We start from the raw sequence: 26,277 nt of genomic DNA on the forward strand, positions 1-26,277 counted from the left end.
GACAGGCACAAAAGCGGGAACATACCAGTCCTTTTTAAAAATATTTCCCGCAACAATCTTTAAAGGCAGAAAAACTGCTAATGGAAAGTTAAACTTTTGACACTATCTCTAAGACATCAGAAAAACCGTGGTTATAATCATACTGTGTAAGAGCTACCACAATGCTAGTGTTTACTAAGTTCCTTGACTTCTTCATTCCATGATCATTTATTTTAAATTTTAGAGCAAACTTTTCAAGCAGGTGACAATCCTACACTCATTATACACACACAAAAGGCTGAGTGTAGATTTGTTTAACTTCAGTCACTGGGTCCCTATCAAACGGCAGTCACTACAGTGGAGAAAGCATCTGAACAGTGTAGCTTATGGCTGTAGATACTTTTCAATCTAAATCCAGAAATTTAGCTATATGATGATAAAACTATCAAGGTCAATCATCTTCCGTTACAGTGGAGATAAAGCCTTTAAGGAAATTTTGAAGGTGGTCGTACAAAGTTGGAGGTGATATTTATACACCATCTCAATGCACTGGTTTTCAAAGGTCAGCTTGTGGAGTTTCAGGGGGGTTAAATGCTTATTTATTAAATATGAAGGCTTCGGATCCAACTTTAATCAGTAGCCCAGTTTTGCATCAACAAGGGGAGTTTGCACTCTATATATTCTGAAAGTGCCCACAGTGATTTGGCTTTCCAATTTTACTTGGCCCCAAATTGTACACTATACATTTCCACTAGAGGGAGCTATGGTTTAAGAAGAATATTCTCCTAGATTAAACTATTTCATACACAATGCTGTCCAAGAGGGAAAAGAGGTTTTGATCAATGGTGGGGGAATAAGGGACACTTGTTAGACTGTACAAAGAGTAATGAAGCCACACTATTTAGTTAACAATCTCTGTGTGGATTGTGTTAGAAATACCAGTATTTAGCTGATAGGATAATCATATTTTCCTTTCTCACCTAAGAAGAAAAGAAGCCACATCCTCATCAAAAAAAGGAAGTTATGTTACACAAATTAATAATCTATCTTCATTCAGAACAATGGACTTGGTTCCTGAAAGGGGCCAAGTGTGGTGGTGCATGCCTTTAATCCTGGCACTCAGGAGGCAGTCGAGCAACTCTCTTTTTCTAAGTTCAAAGTCAGTCTGGTGTACACAGTGAATGTCAGGATATCCAAGACTACATAGACCATAGAGAAACCCTGTCTCAAAAACAGAAGGAGGAGGAGGGGCAGGAGGAGGGGGAGGGGGAAGATATGGATGTTCCCTAAAAGCCACCAAATACAGTTTCTTCCTGTTGAAAAGAAGACAGTCACTAAGTTGTGCGGGGAAATGCTATCTGCTCCAAATCACTTCCTTAGAAAGTTGTAAGAGAGAGACACTTGAAGACTGTCGCCTTTAGTCTCCTCTACCATGTTTTGTGACTTCTGTTGCTTTCACAAGAGTAGATTCAAAACTCTGTCATTGGAGGAAACTCGAATAGCCACCTAATAAAACCACTTTCTCCCCGTGTCTTTCCACACCTTCTTCCCTCCCTTTCAGAAAGCAGAGCCTCAGAAGAATGCGCCCTGCCCAGCCATTCGCCCCTGGGCACTAGGTCAGTCAGCACCTGACCCAAGGCTGGTTCCACCCTGTTTCCTTCAGCTGACTGATTTGAAGTTCACCTTCCTGGAACAAAGAAAGCCCTTTTTGCCCTAAAAGGATACTCTAAAGAAGATGAAGGTTTTACAATCTTATCAAGGATTTATAAGAAAAAGCTCACAAAATATTTTATTCTACAAAGGAGACATTTTTGTCAGGTGTACTATACCGAAATATAACAAACTAATAGATAACTATACAATGCTATGTAAGTTACAGCAGTAGCTTTGTTATCATTAATGAAAAGAATGAAAATTATAAACGTGATCATTTTAATACATACATGTGAAAAATCACCTGCACATTTCTCTACAAGGGCAAGGAGAGCTCCCTACTACAGTAGAGACAGCCTCTGTAGTGCCAAACTCAGATTTCCACCCCAGGAACTCACCATGTAGAGCTTTGCCATCTTCCTGTTACTTATGTCTGCTACGACATCATCATCATTGTCCCCATCTGGAAGCTCAGGTTTTCTCCCTAAAACCTGAGAAAAGGGGAAAAAAGTTATGTAGAATCTTAAAAATGATGAACCATGTTACATTTATAAAGATATCGATTATAAAAACCCATGCAATTAAAAGAGCAGAGTCATGAATTTCTCATCAATCTCTATAACACAGGCCTCTCCCCATGGGTCAAAATGGCCGTTGGAATGAAGTAAACAAATCCTGTGCCTGCTGTTGTCATGCACTTCCAAGAAAGCCCATGTGAAAACTCAGGGGCCCCTACTTTTTTTTAGCTAACAAGGATTAAGTAAAATGAGATCTTCAGCTCAACTCCATAGCAGACAAGATTTCTTCTGAGGCCCATGCTTATAGAAATACTCTAGTTTCTACTAATTCATTCCTCAAGTTAAGTTATTGTTTTATTTAATTTATTTAATTAGTCTTAACCATCAACTTGATAGAATCTAAGACCACCTAGGTGATAGACCCTGGGCACATCCATCCTTGAGGCATTATATTGGTTAGGTTGAGGTAGGAAGATCTACCCTAGATGTGAACAGCATCATTCCCTAGGCTAGAATCCCAGAAGTGTATAAAAGAAGGCTTGCTGAGTATCAGTATTCATCATTCCACACTTCCTAACACTGACCAGCCACCTCAGGCTTCTGCTATGACTGAATGGAACTCAAAAGTGTGAGCTAAACTATGCCATCTCTTTTCCTAAGATGATTTTGTCAGGGCTCACACCTAGCCCTGAAGGTATACACACCATTCCCAAAGTGCGAATACTGTGGAGGATGTGGAGGTCAACCTTGTGGAGGAACAAGGGGGATGGAGAGTGAAGCACCACAGGCTCTTGCGACTCTTCGAGGAGTCGTGATCTGCCCCACACAGCATAAGATCTAAGATGACTTCTGGAACCCCAGTGAGACAGCAAAAAGGAGCCTAGGCCAGGGCAATGGCTGCTTCCCTCATCTTCACAGAAGTCCTAACAGGTGATGATGCCTCTCCTCCTTCTGAGTAACCTCATCAGGCAGGGCCTTCATTGGAGCATAGTGACAGTGTGGTGAGATACAACTGGAAGAGGATTAGGATTGGCTCAAACACTGTACATAAGCTAATGTGCTGCACAATAAACTCAGACTTGCGCCCTGATCCTGGCATCCGGAGTCAGATTTCCCTGGATTCGTCTCATGACTCTGTTGCTTCTCATCCGCTGTCCTTGGTCAAGTTCCCACAAAATACAGTTTGTACCATGGACCACAATCAAACTTTGTTTCACGTTGTGCTTCCAGTTTTGGAATAAAACCTGAGATAGAGTTGATGCTCCACAAGTATTTATCAGCGGAATAGATAAACACACCTATTAATACTTTCTATGTGTGATGCAACCCAAAAGTTCATGTGTGTAATTTGGGAAAATATTCATTTGAATCTTCTTTGCATTTGTTTATACTAAAGTCATAAAATATACATTTAATTCATCTAATTCTCCATGAGAGAAGATGTGCCTAATCCTCGAGAGACTTGAGGGCCCAGGGAAGGGGGAGGTCTGGAGGGGCACCCTCTTGGGGGCAATGGGGAAGGAGGAATGGGATGGGGAACTGTGGGACAGGGACCAGGAGGGAGGGCAATGGCTGGAATGTAAATAAATAAAATAAATTTTTGTTTGTTTGTTTTGGGGGGGTTGTTTGTTTTTTTCAAAACAGGGTTTCCCTGTGTAGCCCTGACTGTTCTGGAACTCAAGACCAGGCTGGCTTCAATCAGAAATCCTCCTGCCTCAGCCTCCCAAGTGCTGGGATTAAAGGCATGTGCCACCACCGCCAGGCTAAATTTTTTAAAAAAGAAATTTGATTCCTTAACTTAATTGACATAAATAACATAGGACAAGCCTAAAATATAAACTTCCTCTAAATAATGTGATTGTAATAATATCAATTTAAATTTAAATTCAAAAGAGGGACAGAAGGTATTCATATAGATTCAATAAATAGTTAATGACAAGATGTGAGCTCTCCGCTGTTCTTCTCACCATGCCTTTACTCCACCATCATGGACTCTAATCTTCTGAAGCCATAAGCTCAATTTAAACACATTTTCCTATAAGCTTCCTTGGTCATGGTGTTTCTGTTACAGCAAAAGAAAAGGTTACAGCTATGACATTGGTGTTGCATGAAAATATCCATTACTGGATGTCAAGTAATACAAGTGTATACAAACTTGTTGTGAGCATGTGCAGAATCTCAAGTTCGGAAATTCACCTGGGGACTAATGCTCAAGGAACGTGACGTCTTTTATTTACACAGTGAGCAATAAAATATTTTAACTCATAAAATCTAAAAGGTTGCAATGGAGGGGGGGTTGCTAAAAGTTAAATCATATCCCAAATTAAAATACTTGAAATCAAAAGCTCTTCTAAAAGCAAGTCTGATAAAAGCAAGTGTGACAGGGAAGAATCACCCAGCCTCCTCCTGAGGCCTTGGCGATCCTACCCCAACCACCATACCGTTGGGAATAAACAGTTCTGGCTAAGAGTATAACTAATCCTGGCACGTCTCCCGTTGGGCAACTGAGTCTGGGAACTGGGGTGTACTTTAAATTTTAATTTCCAGACAGCAATTCCCATGTTAGCCAGGTGTCTTAATCAGCCTCTCGAAGGATGCTACAGCAGTTGGAAACTGAACCAATACAACTTGCTGAAGACAGGCTAACTCCAGGATAGAGGTGGCATATGATCACATCTCTCCAAGGATCATCTTAAACCTCAGTTCAACAACTAAGTATTTACCAAGCACCTCCCTGGGGAATCCAAGTGAGTTTCCAAACACCTTGTCCATCCCTTAAGGATTTTACACCCTGCCTAGAAAGAACAAACTAATTAAGTTATATCACTTTGGAACTATCCTATTGATCTTTGAAACAGACTGCTCATGCACCTTTTCTACTGTTCCAGGAAAGATTGAACGTAAGTGTAGAACGTCTTCATTTTCAGGTCTCTATGGTTGGCATCCGGCCCATGAGGTTTGTGTGTGTGGAATGATGTGTCATAAAACTCCCCTTGTTCCAGCTCAGACCTGTCACTCAAGCTTAGAGCTTGCTTGTCTTTCTGCTCCTGAAAGCATCTGTTTGAAAATCTTCATCTAGCAAATTCCTGACTAGCCATACTCATTCCCCTGTTTGCATCAGGGTATCTGCAGTGTCTTCTTCTTGAACTTTAAAGCCTACTCTCCACTGAGTCACTACATGCTCCCTCTTATGGTCATGATAAAGAGTCCTTCGTTGCACTCTAGTGAAGGCCCCATCCTTCCTGCCATTGGTCACAGTTTTGTTGCCAGCTCCCTCCTGCCTTCCGCCTCACCTCATTTTCTTGTCATAAGCTGCCTAGCACATTAGCTGCTGGTCCTAATTTTATATTGTCCCTATGTTTTAAGAATATAACTTGACCAGAGAAATCCTGCCATTTGAAACATTTATGAAGCTGGAAGACATTCTGCTAACTGGAATAAGCCAGATATAGAAGGAAAGATGGCATACCCTCACTCACTTCAAAACCTGAAGTATTTGAACTCATAGAAACAGGAGTAGATAGTGGGTTCCTGAGAGCAGGGCATGGCAGAAATAAGACTTTGCTCTTGGGGGTCCAAATTTCAATGAAAAGATGATAAAGTTCTAGAAACCTAATGAGCAATACAATAACTAGTTAAAGGGCTGTGTACTTACATTTTTCCAAGAGAGTGGATCCTAATTTTACACACATATGCACACATATACACATACATACACACACATACATGAGAGAGAGAAGTGTCATTATATTCTAATCAGTTTGATTGTGATAGTTATTTCACAAATATACATGGATACAAAAACTAAACATCACTTTGTCTACCTTCAATATGTATAAGTACTATCAACCACACCTCAAACTTGATAGAAAATTAAAAGCAAGAGGATTTCCACTTATTCTGTAGCAATCATTTTTAAACTTCAGGGTATTCATCCAGCATCTGGGTGAGTTGACCAATACAGGCTGTCAACTGCCAGCAGCTAAGTCAACAGGTTCAGCCCATTTAGATTTGGGTACTTATTCTATCACGCCAAGACTCCTCAGTGGGGATCTCAGAACTCTTGCAGATGCTGTGCATTGCCAGCCTGGTGCTCTCTCCCTAGATCCATTCTCTAATCAGGGTGACATCCTCCGTGTCCCCTGTGGGAGTCATGCCCCATCCTTCCCTTGGGCTTTTCTTCTTGCTCCATGTAGCTTCTAACTGGAGTAATGGGTGTGGCACTGAGCAATTACTCCTGACCTGGCTCAGTTAGTTATAATTAAGTTCATAATAGTCCCTGTTCATTGAATGGCTGTGAGTCACACCAGTAACTTTAGTCCTGTCATTTCATCCTTATTAGAGCTCTATGACCCAGACACTATTATTCCAATGTCACAGAAAAGGGCTGATACTCAAAGAGCTGACACAGTTTCATAAAGGTAACTGATAAGATATTGAGAGGTTAAGATCCCCACTCATATTCTCTTAATGCCTAGTTAATTTGAAACAATTGGTGAGATGCTTCTCCTAAATCAGGAGAAACTTTGAGTTTTTAAATGAGACAATAAGAATTACTTCACTAAAAATGTTCAGGGACACCTCAAGCAATCTGATGCTCTGGGTGTCTGCATCTTTCCTGTGCTGTAGAAAATAGATGGCATCAAGCGATTTTTGCTCACAGGATTTCTGTCTGGTAGAAATAAAAATCACCTCGACATTGCACAAGAGGCCAGCATTGCACCTATTCAGAAGTTCACTTCCACACGTACGCACACACCTGTCCTTTGGGGGTTTCTTTGTTATAATATTTTTTGCTTCTCTGATTAAGAGCTGAGTTAAACACAATCTTTGACCTCAGTCTGTGGTGCTCCTATTTGGGAAGGATTAGGAGGTATGGTTTTGATGGGGAGGTGGCTTTGTTGGGGGAGGTGTGTCAAAGCAGGTAGATATTCAGGTTTCAAAAGCCACGTCATTCCAGTTGGCTTTCTCCCTTTCTCATGGTTATTTTCTCAGCATTGCAGCTACTGCTCCCACCATGCTTGCCTGCCTGCCTGCCTGCCTATTGCTATACCCCCTGCCACAATGGCCTTAGACTCTATTCTTTTAAACATAGAGGTTCTCAACCTGTGCCTTGGAACCCATATAGGGGCTGCATATCATATATTTACATTAGAATTTATCATAGTACAAAAATTATAGTTATGAAGTAGCAATGAAATAATTTTACGGTTGAGGTCACCACAACATGAGGAACTGTGTTCAGAACATTAGAAAGGTTGATAACCACTATTCTAGAACCATGAGTCACCAGTTAAAAGTTCTCTTTTATAAGTTGCCTTTATTATGGTGTATTGTCACAACTATAGAAAGTAATTGAGACAGTCATTGAATATTGCTATAAGACTTCACTTATTTGATTTTACTTCTTTGAAAATTACCCTTAAACATAAGCACTCAACTTGTCTAAACCACATGTATCAGACAGGGTCTGTGTATGTATTTTTCCCCTTACTAGTCACTATGTGTCTCAGCCAGTACTTCTGAGTACCATTGTATGCAATGTCAGGTACTTTTAAAGTCTGGTTTAACAGATGCACCAGACACCTCTCCAAGCACTCTATTAAAGCCACTTCATGTCACAACCACCCTAGGAGCTAGCCCTGTTATTTATCCCACTTTACAAGCACACATTTTTAAAAATGAGAAGATGAAAGAGCTGAGTACCTTGTTCAAGGTTACACTGCTTTAAGTGACAAATCAGTTTGAACTCTGGTTTTAGACTGTATACTCTTAACTAACACACCACGCCTGCTTTACTGTTACTTTCAAAGTTTCATCTCTGCACAGGAACTACTTTTGGTTCTCCCACTGGATGAGCCCAGAGTGGTGATGAGACTCCAGCATACTCTCTATTCATGGGGGTTAGAGTCTGTAGCTCCCCACCCTACAGAACTTGTTTCCACCTTTTTCTAATACCCATCTCTTTTCTTTTGTCTTCTTGAGGCTGCCTAAGCTGTGGCCATTAAATACTGAAACAGAGAAATTCTTTCACAATATCAGAGTATTGTATGGGTGAACAGACCTTAAGAGAAGTAGTGGGCAGGGACAAAGCTCAGTTGGTAGTGTGTTTGCCCAGGATGCTTGAAACCCCAAGTTGGATCCTACATAAAGTTGGGCATGGTGGCACACACCTGTAATCCAAGCACTCAGGAGGCAGAGACAGTAGGATCATAAGTTCAAGTCCATCCTTGAGTTTGGGGGCAGTCTGGGAAACCAGAGAACCATGTCTCAAAATAAAAATAAATAAAAACACTAAATAGCAAGGTTTAACAATCTATCATGTGAAGGAAATGTGACTAACAAATCACTGTCTGATGTAAAGGAAAATTCTAGAAAGTGATTTAGCCATATGTAACAAAAAATATATCAATTACTTAACTCAATAGTTTTATTGTGGCAGTTTACTCTAAAGAAAAAATCAAGCCTGGCGATGGTGGCACCCACCTTTAATGCCAGTGCTTGGGAGGCAGAAGCAGGCAGATCTCTGTGAGTTTGAGGCCAGTCTGGTCTACAGAGCAAGTTCCAACAGAACCAAAACTACACAGAGAAATCCTGTCTCAAAAAGAGAGAGATAAATTAAATATATATATTAATATATATAAATATAGGTTATATATATTTATATATAAATAACCTGAATTTTCATGAAAATGTTTTATATTAAAAAGAGCAAACTATTGAACACTGAATATATAAGGGATTGATTAAATTAAAGTGACTATTGTCAAATGATGGAAAACTATACAGACCCTAAAATTTATAAAACTATTTAAGGGAAGGAAAATATTCATATTTCAAGTAAAATTTTAAGCTACAGAGCATTACCGACAATATGAACTCATAGAACAACAATATTTATAAAAAATATTTATTTTCCTCAAATATGTTGGGGTAAATTCTTTTCTACAAATTTCATAGAATTTTAGTAGTAAGTATATTTATTTCCTTAATAAAGAGTAAAAAATGTGCTACACACACATTGCTTTGTTTTATGTGTCTTCTTCCAGAACAGAACAGAATATCTATGTGCTTCACATAGAGTAATTATCGTTTCCTGTTCGTTGAAGTCTCCCAGATTCATCACAGGCCACTCAAGTCATCAAAGCATAGGAAGTGTTCTTAATGGATTTTTAACTCTCCTAAAGCATTGTATCAAAGAAGCAATAACCCAGAGATATAGATGTGACCATGAGGAGCCTCATGTCTTCAGGAAGAATGAAGTAGCACCTAAAAGGTAGGATTTGAGCAGGAAGGACGAATAGCTTGCATTCTTCTCGGCTCTGTCAACGAAAGTGCTGGAAATAGTCTACAACCTGAGGTTCCTTTCTGCTTTCAAGAGGTTGAAAATCTATGTAAATCTAGTTTGGTTTGGGTTGGGCTGGGTTGGGTTTTGTCCACTATCAAAATTAACCATTTTTTCTGCTGCTCTTCTATCTTCAGCAAGAGCTTGGTTGTAAACAAGTCAGATCTTGACATTAAACAATGGAGCAAATAAACCATCTCTGCTTCAGATGCACGGTCTCCTGCCTCAGAACTTCCTGGTTGTCATTATCAGTGCCATGACCACCACTGAAGGTCCACGCCTCAAAACTGAGGCAGCCCACTCATGTCTTTGTCACTTTAGTATGCATGAATGTCCCTCTGTTCCCACCATAAGCAGAGAAAGCTCCAAGGTTTCATGGAGGAATATTTTAATCCTTAGTAATTTTTGCATCCACGCTCCTTTCCCTAAATGAAAATTAAGCACATGGAGCACAGAAATCCATAATAAAAATAAAAGCAGGTTCTCTGCTGTATTTACTTGCTGCAGAGCATTTTGTGCCTTAGGTAAGACAAATATTTGATAATAGGGAAGATGCTGATAAAAATAAACACAAGGACTTCTGAGGAAGGGCTGCCTCTCCTAGCAGCTGCCACTCCCTGGACATGAGAACCTAACACTTGCTCTCTGCTACGAGCTTTCCATCTTCTTAAATACATGTATTCCTCCAACGCCTTATCAGATACCAGGGAATTTGCTGTATTGGGTGGTGAGTACGGGTGTTTTAGAGTACAGAAAGCATGGGCCACGTACTGATAAAAGGCTGGGGTCAGTGAAGCACCTGTGAGATGATCTAGTACAGGGCTAGCACTCACTACAGTGATGAAATGCCCCACGGAGGTGTTGCAGTACACGGGGTCACCAGCCATTTGTCACTACTGATACTGTAGAGTGTGGTTACTGGGACTAACTGAATAAAAATATTATTTCATTTCAATGTGTTTGATGTAATTAAATGTAAATGATGATATAGATCTTGAAAAAAAATACAGATATTAAGGCCTAGGCAAATTGTTAAGGCTTAGGTAACTGTTAACTGACTAGCCTACCATTGTATGCTGTTCCTAATGGTATATGGAAAATTTCTCATGTGCTACTACCAAGGAACTTTCTCATACTCTAGTTGATTGCAGATTCTGTTGTGTTCTGTGCTTTGGTGTTCTTGGAAACCAGTCACAACAGAAGTCAGTTAGAAGAGCCTTGTATAGTTATCCGCAATATACCCAGACCTGAACCAACCGCCAGGCAGCACTTCCTGCACCTATGCATAAGCTTTTATGGTTTCTTACCTTCATAAGCTGCCCCCTGGATGGACCCCATATAAGAGAGACACTTGTACCAACATAAGAAGCAATTTGGAATGAGACTTCCATTATGAGGAGGGAATCAAATAAAGTTTAAGTGACCAAGATCTCCCTGGGAACTGACATCCTGCTTGGCAAAAAGAGACATGTGCCTGTGTAATTGACATCCTGGTTGGCCAGTTAAGAAATAAATGTTAGGCAAGGCAAGTACCCCACCATACTTAAATAATCCAACCAGTGAGGATAAAATAAGTGTACAACAAAGGTATTTTCCTAAAGAAATGCCCTATCCTTAAATCTTGACTGATGAAATAACTTGACACAGATGTTTGTGGATTTCAAGATTTAAAAGATCTAGAAGATCCTGGCTTGGAGTTGCAGCCAGTTCCCAAGTTTGGTCTACAGCCATGATTGGTCAGTCCCGGATGAATGTCCGATAAACTATCCCTGTCCGACTGAAACCAGTGTTTGTGTGGTTTGTGAGGCAACTCTTGGACCCCAACAATGACTATGATATTCTGGGAGATTTAAGAAATGCCTGGGAAAGTTGAGGTTGGTCTAGTACTCACTACTGTTCTAAAATCCATACATGAGGGGTTTAATTTTAAGAGGCAGACTCCCAAGAGAGCTAACTCATATGCACCTGTCTTTGAAATAGATTCAGTTACTAAATGGAAAGTTAACAAAAGTTAATACAGGAGCTACTGTAATATAGAAAATGTACTAAGAGACTGTTACAATGTATAAGACAAAAAGTGTACTTGCTGGTTTTGTGTCAATTTGACACAACAAGCTAGAGTCATAGGAAAGAAGGCAGCCAACATTTGCTTTTGGCTTTTGTATGTGTTACCTTCTTGCCTTTTGAATGATCTTCATTCAGCAGAATCAGGCAGGAAGAAGGTCTTATAAGGCTCCCTGAATGTACTTCTATACTTCAAATGGTGGGTGATAGATGTCACTTAATTAATATGAGTAATCAAAAAGTGCATGTGAAGTGATTGCTAATGTTACCAGCACATTGTGAGAACAGAAGCTAAGTCCTCCATATGTGGACTGTTAACCTAGTCAAAGCATCTTTCTCCTCTTTTAAATGGTCCTGCATAGTCCTACCTGATGGTGTCTTCTTAATACCAGGTCTTTATCATGTGGCCCTGACTAACTTGCAATCATCTGCTGGCCTCAGTGTCCCAAGTACTGGGATCAGTTTGCCACACCCACCTTGAATCCTTTTCCTAATGGTTTAATAATGAGCTTCAATCCCCTAGTGAACTTACACTTGCTTATTTTTTTTCATATCTTAGTCTAATGATTTGCCAAGAAGACTGTACATAGAGGCAGTATATCTTGCTGGTTTTTAAATTAATTAGAGACAAGGTCTCTTTCATATATCCCATGCAGGTCTCAAATTCACTATTTAGCAGAAAATGAGCTTTGAACTTCTGATACTTCTACCTCCTGAGTGCTGGAATTACAAGTGTGCACCCACTATATTCAGTTCATGTGATGTTGGGGAATCAAACTCAAGGTTTTAAGAATGCTAGGAAAGCACTCTATCAACTTAGCTACATCCCAACATATACATATATATGTATATATGTATGGTCCTAGTCAAATCTTATATTTTAGATTTAAAACTACAAAGCTAAGATGGATCTGTTTATATCTCTCTAAGCAAGGCAGAGAACCTATGTGATCAGCATGGCAGTGGCTGGCAATGCCCTAAGGAAAGAACAGAACAGTCAGTTCTTCCATTTGAGTTGTCTCTGTATTTATAGTATGTATAAATGTCACTACAACCTGGTTATAAAATAAATTCTCTTCTCCTCCCATTGTTTAAATCTTACCTTCTCCAACAGTCTTGCACATAGGACTTTATTTTAGTGAGGCAAGAGATAGGAGTTAGGCAAGATTACTCTAGGAGTGTCTGAGGTGTACCAATACCATAGAAGACAGCAGGGGCTATAACCCTTAACAAGTTGGCTTTTGGCTGACGTTCAGTTAGCTTTCAATACAGGGATATATGTGGGTTTCCCTGGTCCTTGGCAAGTATCTGTGTGGGCAGGGACCACTAGATGAGTCTGGAGAAGACATTAACATGGTCAGGCAGTTACTTCACATCTCAGCAAATAGGAGAAAGGAATGAACACACATCTTCTTATTGTCGGTGTTCTGAGTTACACAGAAAGAGGAAAGAGACAGTAAAGAATGTGTTAAGGCTTCCTAGCAGCAGGACAGCCCAATCTCTGATAGACTGAACTCTGGACCGCCTCGCAGGACACTTTTATTATTGTTGCACAAAAAGCCTTTTAGCAAGTCAATTACAGAGTACCCAAATCTCTCCTGACCTAGGTTCTTAGGGAACCACTTCCTAAGCAAGCACAGCCATTTTAAGAATTCTGGGTTTGCCAGGAATGTCTTAATGACTGGGGGCATGCTAAGATTCTGAAATTCCCAAAGAAAAACAACCCCATACCTTCAGGAGACAATCACCGAATATTTACAAGAGATTACTTCAAGGCTAAGTAACCATCATTTCAGAGTAAATACCAGGCACTATGGCTCTTCGAAAAATCTGCCACAACTTATTTTTACATCCAGATATATTATATTTAAAGAGAATATGAGGGTTCTGAGACTCAGATTTTGTTGTTGAGACGGGAGTTTCTTTCTGTATCCCTGGCTGTCCTGGAGCTCACTCTGTAGACCAGGCTAACATCAAACTCACAGAGATCCAACGCCCCTGCTTAAAGGAATGTGACACCACCACCCAGCTACACAATTTTTTACAAAGCATCTGCTCTTTGAAAGACCAGTGGCCTGTCCCCAAAGGTTATTTCTGTTCCATCACATCTCTGAGCCTTTTCCCTCAGTAACTAACCTCTTTTTTATTTTCACCTTCACCTTGGAGAAGGTGTCCAGAGGAGAAACGTCAAGCTTGATGAGAGGAGGGATGCAAAAGAGACTGACTACCCTTTCCCTCCAGTTTCTTTCTATGAGGTGGAGAAGATCTACACAAGTGTCTCTTAGCAGAAACATCAGCTACACTTCCATAGCCATTGCTTTATCTCATTTCATGTATGCAAGTAGTTTTAACCATCCATCCCCCTTCAAAAGAAGGTAAGAACCCCGGCTTACAAGTCACATTTAGCTACATTGGGCCAGCTTCAGTTTTTATGACAAAACCTCCTTTATTGATATTATCCAGAAAAATTCTAAGCACCAAAATTTAATTTTAGCACACTGGACATAGCTTCCGTATACTTGGATAGGTTGGAAAGGATCTGCACACCTTTTGCAATAGACTGGAAAAAAAATGTATTTTTTTTTCTAGGACAGTGCCTACCCCAATGATCTTAAATCTGATGCCGCAAGGGAGAAGGAGCAGCTGAACACTGATGAAGGATCCAGCTGCTGCACCTGCGGCAAGCATCCTGCTATTGAGAGTGCAAATGATGATAGAGAAGGTACCAAATCTGACAAATGTATCCAAGCTGTCTGGCAAAGTGTTTCAGGTTATGGAACACCCTAGGGGTTCCGAGGTTCTAGAGAGTCTAGAACATAGCCCTAAGCTGGGCATGAGGGTCTCAGGTCTCTAGTGTCAGCATTCAAGATGCTAGGACAAGAGGTTTGCTGCCAAGTTTGAGGTCAGTCTGAGTACCATGCCAGCCTGACGTCTTGCCAGAAATTAATAACTTAGTTCAAGAGAGAAGAATGTTTGCTGTGGAAGGATCCCCCAATGACTTAGTCTCATTCTCGTACAGGCTAGTCCCAAAACCTCTTGAGGACTCATTTTTCTCATCTACAAAGAGAAGATACGGCAGGAACTCCTGTAGCTCTGCCCAGGCCATGCTTGTCCTACCTCAGAAGTCATCAGGAGATTGTGTCTGAAATATGAAAGAAAGCCTTCTTCTCCCTTCCAGACAGTATCAGCAGCTACAGAGCTGTACATGTTCACACACAAGCTTGCTGGTGGTTCTGAGCAATGAACCTCCATGCAGTGATCCTGAATTGCTGAGCGGTAGGCTTGCGTGTTGAACCTTGTAGTCACCTCCGCCTCCCATGGGCCCACTCCCAAACATGTTCCACAACACCTCTGGAACTGAGGCCCAGCAACCGCTCCATAAATCACTAACATGTGGCTGTCACATTTGACTCTTACCTATACTATCAGGAGCATCTTCTAGATCACAACAGTCCTGTCCCTGAGTCAGGCTTCAGGGGGACATAGCCCAAAGGAGAAGCTAATAAATGTCTCCGCATCCCAGAACTGCTGTTACCAAAGTAGCTCCTTCTATAAGGCCCACAAAAGGTGCCACTCACAGGTAAAGAGCTACCATAGTGGCAGTTATTATTTCCTCCAGAGCAAATAACATCCATTTAATTATATAGTCTCTAAATTAATAAAAAGTTAGCTATCAAGATAATTGCTGTGAAGATGAATGAGGACTAAGGAGAAAATTCATCCTATGATGAGTAGGCTCTGTCCTTACAGACCACTGTCCACAGAGTTCCAAGGCAGAGAGTGAACATCGAAAGTCAACTGTAGCTCACTTGCTGCTCACTCCTAGACAGTTCCTAAATATTCTGTTTGTCTCATGTACATGCATGCTGTTATTAAAATTTTATTTTCGTTAATGGTAAATGTTTTAGTTTAGCCACTGTTAACAAACACTGGTTTTAATTTCTAGAGTATCCACAGCCTAGAACTTCATTTAACAGTGTATTTACACAGAGCTTGTTGTCTATAGATATGAGCGCATTTTCACTTTAGCCATATAGTAGTATCTTTGCTAGACTTTGCTTTGTAATAGAAAATATGGGCTCTCTAAAACCTGAGTTATCCTAATGGTAGCCACTCCCTTTATAGATGGCATAACACTCTATTTACATGAACAATGATTTCCTTATAAGGTCATTTAAAAAATTATTTTTATAAACATGTTATATATAGTTTCAAACAGCGTAACTCCAAAACTGTGATGCATTAGATACCCATGTGACCTTGACTGCAATAACACCGACCTGTACAAACACTGTTAACATAATCCAGCTATGACACATTGGGACGCTTGGCTCTGGGAAGAGCGTTAACACCATAGTTCAGACATCTTCCTCTCAGGGATAAATTTATGCTACAGAAGCAGACTCCTTCATGGCAATAAACAAATGCTAATCATCAAATAAATGCTGCAGGGATATGAGTTGATGGATCATGAAACTGTTTTAATATCCAGGCTAAGAGTGTTCTTAGCATAAGATATAACAGGAAGCTGACATAAACTTACTGTTACTGTTCATTGGTTCATACTTCAAAATTACATCATTCATAAAAGAAATACAAAGGAGCATAAACAATTAAATAAGAAATTTGGCCATTAATATCTGAGGTTGGTTAATCTTTAGCACAAGAGACTAAAGAGGAACTGGCTTCCTATTAGTTAGTTATTAATACTGATAACATATAATCAAATGTTATGATAACAAAAGGAACACTAAGCTGACAGAGCTAAAGCCCACCATTCTGGTTCAGTGTTTATAGTAGTTTATCTAGTTTAATATTTACATTAGCTTATGGGTTCAAATGTATCCTCCCAATGCCATGTTTCACGGCTCCCCTAAGCTACTCACTAAGTCTACCTGTCTTGGAATTGTATCATCCCATTGACAGTCTCTACTGCTAGTCTCTCACTTCCATGACAAGATAAAGAGAAAAGTTCCTCATTCAGAAGTGATTGCCATGTGGTATCAAGTCCTTATAAAGGTGGTATCTTATCAGCAAGGTCACAAGTCTCCATGTTGAACTTCGATGAGACAACAATTACCTATAATATTGTCACTTTATTGCAGCATATGGTTGACTATGCTATTACCTCTACATCACTGATCTTATCAGAATATTTACTTATCAGAATATTTAAATTCCTCCCATCAGAAGAATTTGACAAGAAGAAAAATGCATATCAGAGTTAAACAAATAACAAAAAAATCAAATAACAGATTCACTGAATTAAAAGACTGAGTCAAGCCTGGTGGTGCAGGCCTGTAATCCCAGATACTCTGAAGACTAAAGCAGGAGGATTGAGTGTTGAAAGCTTGACTGGGCTACCGAGTGATATCAAGGTCAGCCTGGACAACTTAATGAGGCCCAATGACAAAGTCAAGGGGAATAAAGAGGGAAGGGCTATAATGCAGTGGGAGACCACTGGCCTAACATGGTTAAAGCCCTAGATTCAATCCTCCATACTGACAAAAATAAAACAATCAAGTTAATGTTGCTTTGAACAGTGCTTGGCCATAAAGTAAATATAAATAGCTACAATAACTATAGTATAATGTTTGCCACTGTGCTTGTTTGGCTATCCGTTATTCAGAGTATCATTGCTTTAAAGGAAAATGGAAGAAAATATCTCCTCACAATGGAACAGTGAGGAGAAAGAGGAAGGCACCTGCTTTCTGGTACTTCCAGTACCTCTGGCACTCCATCTATTTTGTACAGGGAATGCAACCTCAGCAGCAATCTAAACAGAGTGGCAAATATGTGACCCCCTTAACTAAATTATTTTGAACAGTAAGCTGTAAATGAGAAAGTCCTCTCCCATTCAACTCTCATAACATTATTTCAGTCAGATAATAAACTCTGGTGACCATCTCTCATGTACCAGGCGTCATGCTATAGAAATGGAAGATTTCAAAATATTTAAGACACTGTTCAGTTTCTCAAGGACTTATAAAAAGGTCCCAGAGAGCAGAGGAAGAATCAACACAGAACACAGCACTACTGCAACAGCACACAAAGACAAACATAGCTGTGCCTATTGACCAACCAATTAAACTTCTCAGGCAACTCACATTTCCACCCCTACAAAGCACGGTTTTAACTAACAATAAAATAAGTGAGATAGCTACAGAAAACAGTTTAAGGAGTGTGGGTTTTTTATTCTTCTCTTATACAATGCATTTTTACTGCACCCTCCTCTCCTTCCACTCAACCTCCCCTTCCTCCTCTTGTGATTTTTCTTACATGTGTATTATAGACACAGAACAATCTTAGGTCTTTCTTACACTTATGAAACTCAAAACGCCCATGTTTATCCTCTGATGAAAAGGAGCAGGGTGGTTTTTATTCTTATTAATAGTGTTTACCCCATGAAGCTTTAGAGAGTTTAAAAACTGTATACATTGTTACAAAATGATTGCAAAAATTTTCACACCAGCACCCTGGTTTTATTATCACACTTCTCTGGTTGACTTCATTCTGACTCTACAAAGAAAAATGGAGAATGGTTCATCTAATCAAAAGTATTCCCTAGAAAATAATGCCCCATCTCTACATTTAAGAAACTACCAGTTTGAGTTAAATGAATAGTTATGTTTTAGTTAAAAGATTAAAACACAAATCCTGGGACTAGAAGGATGGATACGAGGTTAAGAGCACATATTGCTCTTGCAGAAAACTGGAATTTGGTTCTCAACACCTATGTCAAGTTTGACCAAATCCTACATCTCCATATTCCACTCTGATCTTTCCTAATACCTTGCATGCTGAAATGTGCAGTAAGGATGATACATACAACTGTCCCCAAACTGAAATCATCAAGTTCAAAATCATCCCAATTTCTATAAACTGAAGCTGCGTGAGACCTTCAGAAAGACCGGAAATGTACATAGACCTTTACTGTTTAGTTGGGGGAAAGAAAAAGCATAAACTAGATGACTGGAAAAAAAAAAGAAACCAAACTGAAGCTCTAGAGCTGTACAGTTCTGTGGGGTTCTAGGAGCATTCAGCTTAGGTCAGAGTGGTAGGCAGTGTGCGAACAGATCTTGAAGGAGCAATACTGGAGCAATAACCAGGCCAAGTGGCCAAGGCCAGTGGGCAGTAGTGTTGTACCTTACAGGGAGAGGTGGATCAGACTTTTATGGCTGCTGAACAATATATAGGGAGCTGATCTGACCTAGGAAGGAAGTTTTATGGAAGGAGAGCTATGCCTTGTTTTATTCTTGTTTTATGCAGCTAAGCTTTAGACAGCAGCTGCATACTCCAGCACTCAGGACCTCATCTGGGACACATGCTGTCGACTGGGAGTGTGGATTGCTGTCTCAGTCACTATGATTATCTCAGTTACTTTCTGTAACCCTCTACCAAAACGGACTTGCCAAATATGTGAACTATTTTCATCGAAACGCCAGTTACTCCTATATAAACGTAGTTGATCTTACAATGTGTTTTGACCGAGAATATGGCTTTGTTCATGTATTTGCCAACCCTGTAAACCCAACCTTTAGAGAAGAGAAAACTGACTTGGTCTCCAGTATATGTGCTTCATACTAATGCAACATTAATAAGCAATGCATTAGAGCTGTGAGAGACATTCACATATGACAGCAATGCCTGGCCTCAAGGAATGCGAAGGGGCCTGCATAAGGTACACATTTATTTTGACAATATACTTTGGGGAAATACCACTAAAATTTTGCTCTTTGCCTAAATAGGAAAGTTGAGAAAATTGATTTTAAAACCATCTCAACTATTCAACTCCTGTCTTTACTAACCAGATCTCCAGATCTATACATATTAAATCGGCTTACAAAGAGACTGGATAAGTTATTTTATTAGTATTATTTGTGCCTAAGAAAAACAATAGCACCCCAATTCATTGCCTTGGAGAGGCTTTAAGGTTAATATAAACTATTCATGACTATCAAAGATCCTGAAATACGAAATTCATAAGACTTCCAACATACATGACACCCTGCCCTGGGAAGTGTGTGATCCTTAGCACCCATCCTCACCCTTCCCTTTTCTTTGCTCCTCTGCTAAATAGTAAAATAAGCTGAGATGACAATCTTTATTGGGAACAAACCTTTGGTAGTTTGAATGAGAATGGCCCCCATAGGCTCATATATCTGAAGGTTTAGTTCCCAGTGGGTAGACGGTTTAGGAAAGATTAGGAGGTGTGTCACTGGTGGTAGGCTTTGAGGTTTCAAAAGCCCAAGACAGGCCCACTCTCTGCCTCTCTCTGCCTCCAACTTGAGGATCAGATGTAATCTCTCAACTACTTCCCTCTAGTGCCATGTCTGCCTGTCTGTCTGCCAGCCATCATGCTTTCCACTATGATGATCATGGACTAACAATTCTCTGAAACTGTAAGCAGGCCCCTGATTAAATGCTTCTTTTTTGTAAGTTGCCTTAGTCATGACGTCTTGTCATAGCAATAGAACAGTAACTAAGCCAAAACCCTAATGTTCAGTAAACACCGTGAGACACAATATGATTTTCCTTCCAATTTTTTCTCTATAGAGAATCCAAAACAATGTTTCAACATATAACTTTGCAAAGAGCCTTCCAGTCACTTTTATAAAAACAAGACAGGAGCCAGATCAGCCCCTCAGCAGCTACCTGCATCTCCTGTACTGTTCGTTTTTACAGCTAGTATTCACCACGAGCATTTATAATGATTATATAGTCAAGCTCATGACATTATATTTAAATAGATTCTTTCTAAATTAGAAAACAACTTGCCCCACCTTTAGTCTCTCGTCCTATCAGATGCTGTCTTTAAAAATCAAAGAAGTACTTAATCAGATAGAGAAATTCTCTTCTCCTTGGGCCATCTTTCAGCTTCCTTCCTAATGTTGAAAGAAGAGTACAGACAAGGAATAAGCTTCCGGCCTTAGGGCTAGTGAAATATTTAATTTCCCTTCACGTCCAGTGCTTATTTTAAATATGAAAAGAAGACAGACCAGGAAGAACCTTTACATAATTTATGTGCAGCCTTTCATTATAAATACTGAAGGGGGGAAGTACAGAGGAAAATATGAGTAGCTGGAGTTTTAGTGGCTTCTTCACATAGGATTGCTCTCACCATTAGGCATATGGGACGTGCTAAACACAACAGAGAATAGAACAACCACACATCCTGTGTCCCCCAGACAGTTTTGTGTCTTTACCATGTCCTGCCTGCTCTGTAATTTTGCTCTACAAAGTGCTTTGGTCTGAGATAAGGCATATTTAGTTTGAGTTTCACTCATTTAAATTGAGTGAAATAATGGATCAACAGACAAATAACCCAGTGGCCATGGCCGTGTTCCACACATACCCAACCTCTGAGCATTCAGTACACAGTCATGGACAGTCATGGACACTGGATCATTCAGTGATTGGTAAAGCCTTGATTTTGAGATTTTACTAACTTTCTCATGTAGACAATTAAAGTTTCCAGAGTTAAATAACTTAAAATATCCTCTGCACACATGAATGAGGGTGAAATGTAAAGGGTATTTTTCAGACCCCTCTATCAAGATCGCTACTGTAATAGAGTCTCAGAAGAAATGACATTTCATTGTCTTACATAAGGAGACTGGGGTGCAAACTAGGAACCATTTCTGGGTTGTATGTTATAGAGAACTTTGGCTCCCTCCAAGAAAATGTATTTTAATGCATAAAATAAAATACAAAAATACAATAAAAAACAATTATATTGGAATACAACTATCAATCTATCATCATCTACTTGTCATGTTGTTTTGTTTTGAGACAGGGTCTTATGTGGTCCAGAATGGACTTGAACTTGCCATGTGGCCAAGAACACCCTTGAGTTCTTAATCTTTTCCCTTCATCTCCCAAAGGCGGAGATTCAATTTACTGTGCTAGTCCCAGGTCATCAATATATTTTTAAGAAGCCAGTTAATATAGAGCTTCTTCCAAGTGTAATGGCGTACACCCTAAATCCCAGCACTTGGGAGGCCAAGACAGGATGATTTCTATGAGTTAGAGGCCAGCCTGGTCTACATGGCGAGTACTAGGGTAGCCAGGGCTAGATAGAGAGACCCTGTCTCAAAAGAAAACAAAACAAAAAAGACAACCAAAAAACCACCATCTTCTCCATCAGCTCATTAAACAACATTACTGAACAACAGATTTCAAAGATAACCACCAAGTTGTGATGAAGCTAACTGCTATTTTGAGGTTATCCACGATAACTGAATTGTGGTCTGAACAGTCGCAGGAACAGTCACGCCACTCTGGTTTGCTGCGTCCACAATTCGAGGAAATGCCACATTCACAAGGGCATGAAAATAAAGTTGCAATTTTTCCAACCAAGTTGAGGTCTTAGATTCGATTGTCATAGTTACCAACTCTAAAAATTCTGGGAGTTAAACTAGTTTCGCATAGGTGCGTCGTCAGTTCATCAAACAAGCCCTGCTGCAATCAGGCTTCGAAGCAGCCATGACAGAAAGCCCAGTGTCTGCTTCCTTTTACTTGAGGAAGGCCCTCACTGAAGGTTCACTTCTGCTCACTGTGCCCTTAAGAGTTGCAAGAGAGGGTGCAGCACAGACACTGGCCATACTGAGTAGAGACACGGTGCACGTATTTTTAGGAATTAAAAAAAAACCCAAAGAAGAAGACTCTGAAATGCAAACAGCATCTTAGGAGTTGGAACTCTTTTCTACTGTCTAGGATTTCAAAGTTCAATTTGTACTTTTAGGTTTTATTTGCCAACCATTAGCATTTTCATATTTTAACAATACAACAAAATGTATTGAAAATTCAAATTTCCTTCTTCAGTTTTTTGAAAGAAACACAATAAGTAAGAACCCCTAAGTGTGAGCATGCTCAGCCGTGCCACTGTGACACAAGTAATTGTCAGAGATTACTGTGATAATAAAGTACAGTGTCTCAGTTGGTATTTCTATTGTTTTGATAAAACACCATGGCTAAAAAGCAACTTGGGGAGGAAAGGGTTTCTTTCAGCCCACATTTTTCTTTTTTTTTTTTTAATTTTTATAATTTTTTTAATTAGATATTTTCTTTATTTATATGTCATATGATTTCTCCTTTCCCAGTTTCCCCTCCAAAAAACAAAGAAACAAACAAAAACAACAAGAACAAGCCCCTGTTGCCTCCCCCCTCCCCATGCTTGCCACCCTACTCTCTCCCACTTATTGGCCCTGGTATTCCTCTACACTGGGGCACAGAATCTTCACAGGGCCAAGGGTCTCTCCTCCTATTGATGATCGACTTTGCAATCCTCTACTATACATGTGCTGCCAGAACAATCAGACCCACCATGTATAGTACTTAGTTGGTTGAGTCCCTGGGAGCTCTGAGGGTACTAGTTAGTTCATATTGTTGTTCATCCTAAGGGGCTGCAAACCCTCCAGCTCCTTTGGTCCTTTCTCTAACTCCTTTATTGGGGACCCTGTACTCAGTTCAATGTATCTGTCCACATTTTTCTAATCATAACCCATCATGAAAGGGAGTCAGGGCAGAAATACAAGGCAGGAACCTGGAGGCAAGAACAGAAGCAACAGCTGTGGAGAATCACTCCTTGTAAGCTTGCTCCCTGTGGCCTGTTTTTTTATACCATCCAGGACCACCTACCCAGGTGTGGCACCACCCTCTGTGGGATGGGCCCTCCCACATAATCATCAATTAAGAATATATGCATCACAGACTTGCCCATAGGCTATACTGATGGGATCATTTTCTCAACTGAGGTTCTTTTTTCCCAAATGATTCTCACTTGTGTCATTTTGACATAAAAACTAGTTATGTCAAAATACATAAAAGGGTTAGTTCTGTAGAGCTATGGATATTTAACTTCCATATTCACTTAAGAACTACAGTAAAATCATAAATATCCTACTTTTAAGACAAGATTTTTAGCTTGGTTAAAATATATTTAAAAATTGAGATATTTAACACTTTGGTACAAGAGTTTCTATCCTTTTATAAAACATATTTTTGAGGGCTGGAAAGATGACTCAGTGGTTTAGAGCCCTGATTGTTCTTCCAGAGGTCCTGAGTTCAATTTCTAGTAACCACATATGGTTGCTCACAACTATCTGTAATAAGATCCAATGCTCTCTTTTGGTGTGTCTGAAGACAGCTACAGTATACTCATATACATTAAAAAATAAATAAATAAGGTTATCCTGTTGTGGTCCCACGCAAACAAATAACTTTTTTAAAAAAAAAAACTTACTTTTATTTTATTATTTTTGTGTGTATCAGTGTTTTGCCTGCTTGTATAACTGTGTACCACATGCATGTCAGGTCTGCAGAGGCTACAAGAGCTCATTGGATCCACTGGAACTAGAGTTACAGAGAGCTGTGACCTGCCATTCCCAATCATGTGTGTTAGGAATCGGACCTGCATCTCCTAGAAGAGTAGCCAATGCTCTTAATAAGTGAGCTATTTGTCCAGCCCCAGATTTTTCATTCTTTAATGAAGTAGTAGTAACATTTTATATTAAAGAAAATCAGTACAATTAAAAAGGAATTAAATCTAGATGATTAAACTATTTATACTTCGAAATATGTAATGATGCTCAGTGGTAGATGACTTCCTTGCCTAGCACACTCAAAGTGCCAGTATTGAAAAAAGGAAAAAGAAAGATAAGTACAATCAACAAATCTTGAAAGGAGACATGACTGAATTCCCATGACACCATGACTTATATAACCTTTGTACTTATAAAAAACTTATAGCCCAAGCTGCCCATTTGATAATATGTTTGATCCCACCCCCTTCCCCTAGCCCCTCTCTGTCTCTGTCTCTGTCTGTCTCTCTTGCTTGCTCTCTCCAGTCTCTCTATCTCTGTCTTTCTTTCTGTGTGTCTCTCTAACTTAGTCTCTGTGTGTATGTGTGTGTCTTAGTGCCTCTCTCTCTCTCTCTCTCTCTCTCTCTCTCACACACACACACACACACACACACACACACACACACACCTGTATATGGCTCAGACTTTTCAACAGACGAATCACAATACCTTCATGAGCTCTGACGGTTCACTTCCTTCTTCCACCACAATAAGTTGAGATCTTCCCTTCCTCTCATTGTCCCGGATACCAGTGGCCACCTGGCTTGCCTTCAGACGCTCATATTTGTTGCAGGAGGAACCACACCACTGGTAAATTTCCTAAAAGAAAGCAGGCAGATCATTTGACCTGAAATATACACAGAGGATTTTTCAGCCTTAGTATGAACCTTCTGGTGATTAATAAAGATAGTTTCATAAAGATGCAGAGGCTTAATAATAGGATATATAATAGAATAAACAGAGGATGGTAGTTAGTAGAAACTCAAAGTACAAAGAATAAGTGCCTTAAATGCTCAGCCATGAATCAAAGACCAATATCACACACCCTTTGCCACAGCTCAGAGAACATCAAGGAAGAAGGGGGTGGAAATATCTTGAGAGCCAGAGACAGGGAGAGCTGGGGTGAAACTGTCTGCCGGACATGCGGGACTACAAAACTGTGTGAACTCAGAGCAGCTGTGGTTATTTACACACGGTCTGCACAAGCTAACACAGTCAGAACTCCAGCGGGGACTCAGGAGGGGTGCACAGTCCCACACCTAGTGGAGGAGTCACTAACAGTTGGTAGCTGTGAGGAGAGAAAATCAGTTTTCTTTAGGGGTGTGCCCACTGGGTGGCCCCACACCCATGTGTATAAGGGCAGCACTAATTAGATTCAGTGAATTGTAGAAAAAAGAAAACAAACAAAAAAAAACCACACACACAAAACCAGGAAGTTGGGAGGGGACCATGGGAGTGGTCCAGGAGGAGTTGGGAGAGGACAGTGGGAATGGTCAAAGTGCCTTGAGTTAAGTATGGACTCTCAAAGAATAAATATAAAGGTTATATAGTTTTTTAAAAAAATTAAAATCAGATACTATTAAAGTATGTAAATTTTTATATATTTATCTACATCTTATTGACTTGATAGCATTATGAAGAAAGCATTTAAATGAAAAATATATATCATCACTATGTATATATCTATTTACTATAGTTCATAAAAGTAAATTTATATAGATTACTTAAATTAAAGTTTATGAGTACCTTATTTCAGAAGCATGGTCAAAATCAAAGTATTAAATTTTGATGATCATAAATTTGATATAACACTCTCATAAAATAATTTATTCTATTTGCCTATTTTTTAAATTAGCCAATATAATTTATATAAAACATATTTAAATAGTCAAAAATTTTCATACAACATGGAACCTTAATATACATATGCACATATACTCATATATATATGTATTATTGAATAACTAAACCTAAGAAATTAAGATACCTAAAATCACCCAACAATTTTTATCTAGAGCCACAAAAGGAGTTAATGACCTTTGACTCAGTAGTGATTCATTTTAATACTTACTCACAAAAAGAAGAAAAGCCTACATGACCATGAATTACAATTACTATGTGATCTTAGTGAGGCATAACAAAGCTATTAAATACTCAATAATAGGAAAAGCTGTTTAAATTAAGATGCATAGAAAAATATGGATGCTGAACTACTAAAATTACTCTTAACAGAGAAACAGGAAAAGTCATTTGTATGACACAGAGATTATATTATATGTCATTTGGGTTGAAACATTACAAATTGAAGTTTGGTAACAGCAATCACAATATATATAGTGGCAAGCATAAAATAAAG

The 26,277-nt window shown here is 39.5% G+C and overlaps 1 protein-coding gene across 1 annotated transcript in view; it reads right to left on the minus strand.

Annotated features, from left to right (window-relative positions):
- Positions 1 to 26,277, minus strand: part of Scin (scinderin) — a 90,026-nt gene that overhangs the window by 37,217 nt on the left and 26,532 nt on the right. The window contains exons 4-5 of the mRNA XM_031356539.1: positions 24,591 to 24,740; positions 2,031 to 2,123 (exon numbers count right to left, since the gene is read on the minus strand). Coding sequence (XP_031212399.1) covers positions 2,031 to 2,123; positions 24,591 to 24,740 — 243 coding nt within the window. The remainder of the gene's footprint in view (positions 1 to 2,030; positions 2,124 to 24,590; positions 24,741 to 26,277) is intronic.

This window comes from Mastomys coucha, unplaced genomic scaffold (assembly GCF_008632895.1).
Source record: "Mastomys coucha isolate ucsf_1 unplaced genomic scaffold, UCSF_Mcou_1 pScaffold6, whole genome shotgun sequence".
In the NCBI taxonomy this organism is placed as follows: domain Eukaryota; kingdom Metazoa; phylum Chordata; class Mammalia; order Rodentia; family Muridae; genus Mastomys; species Mastomys coucha.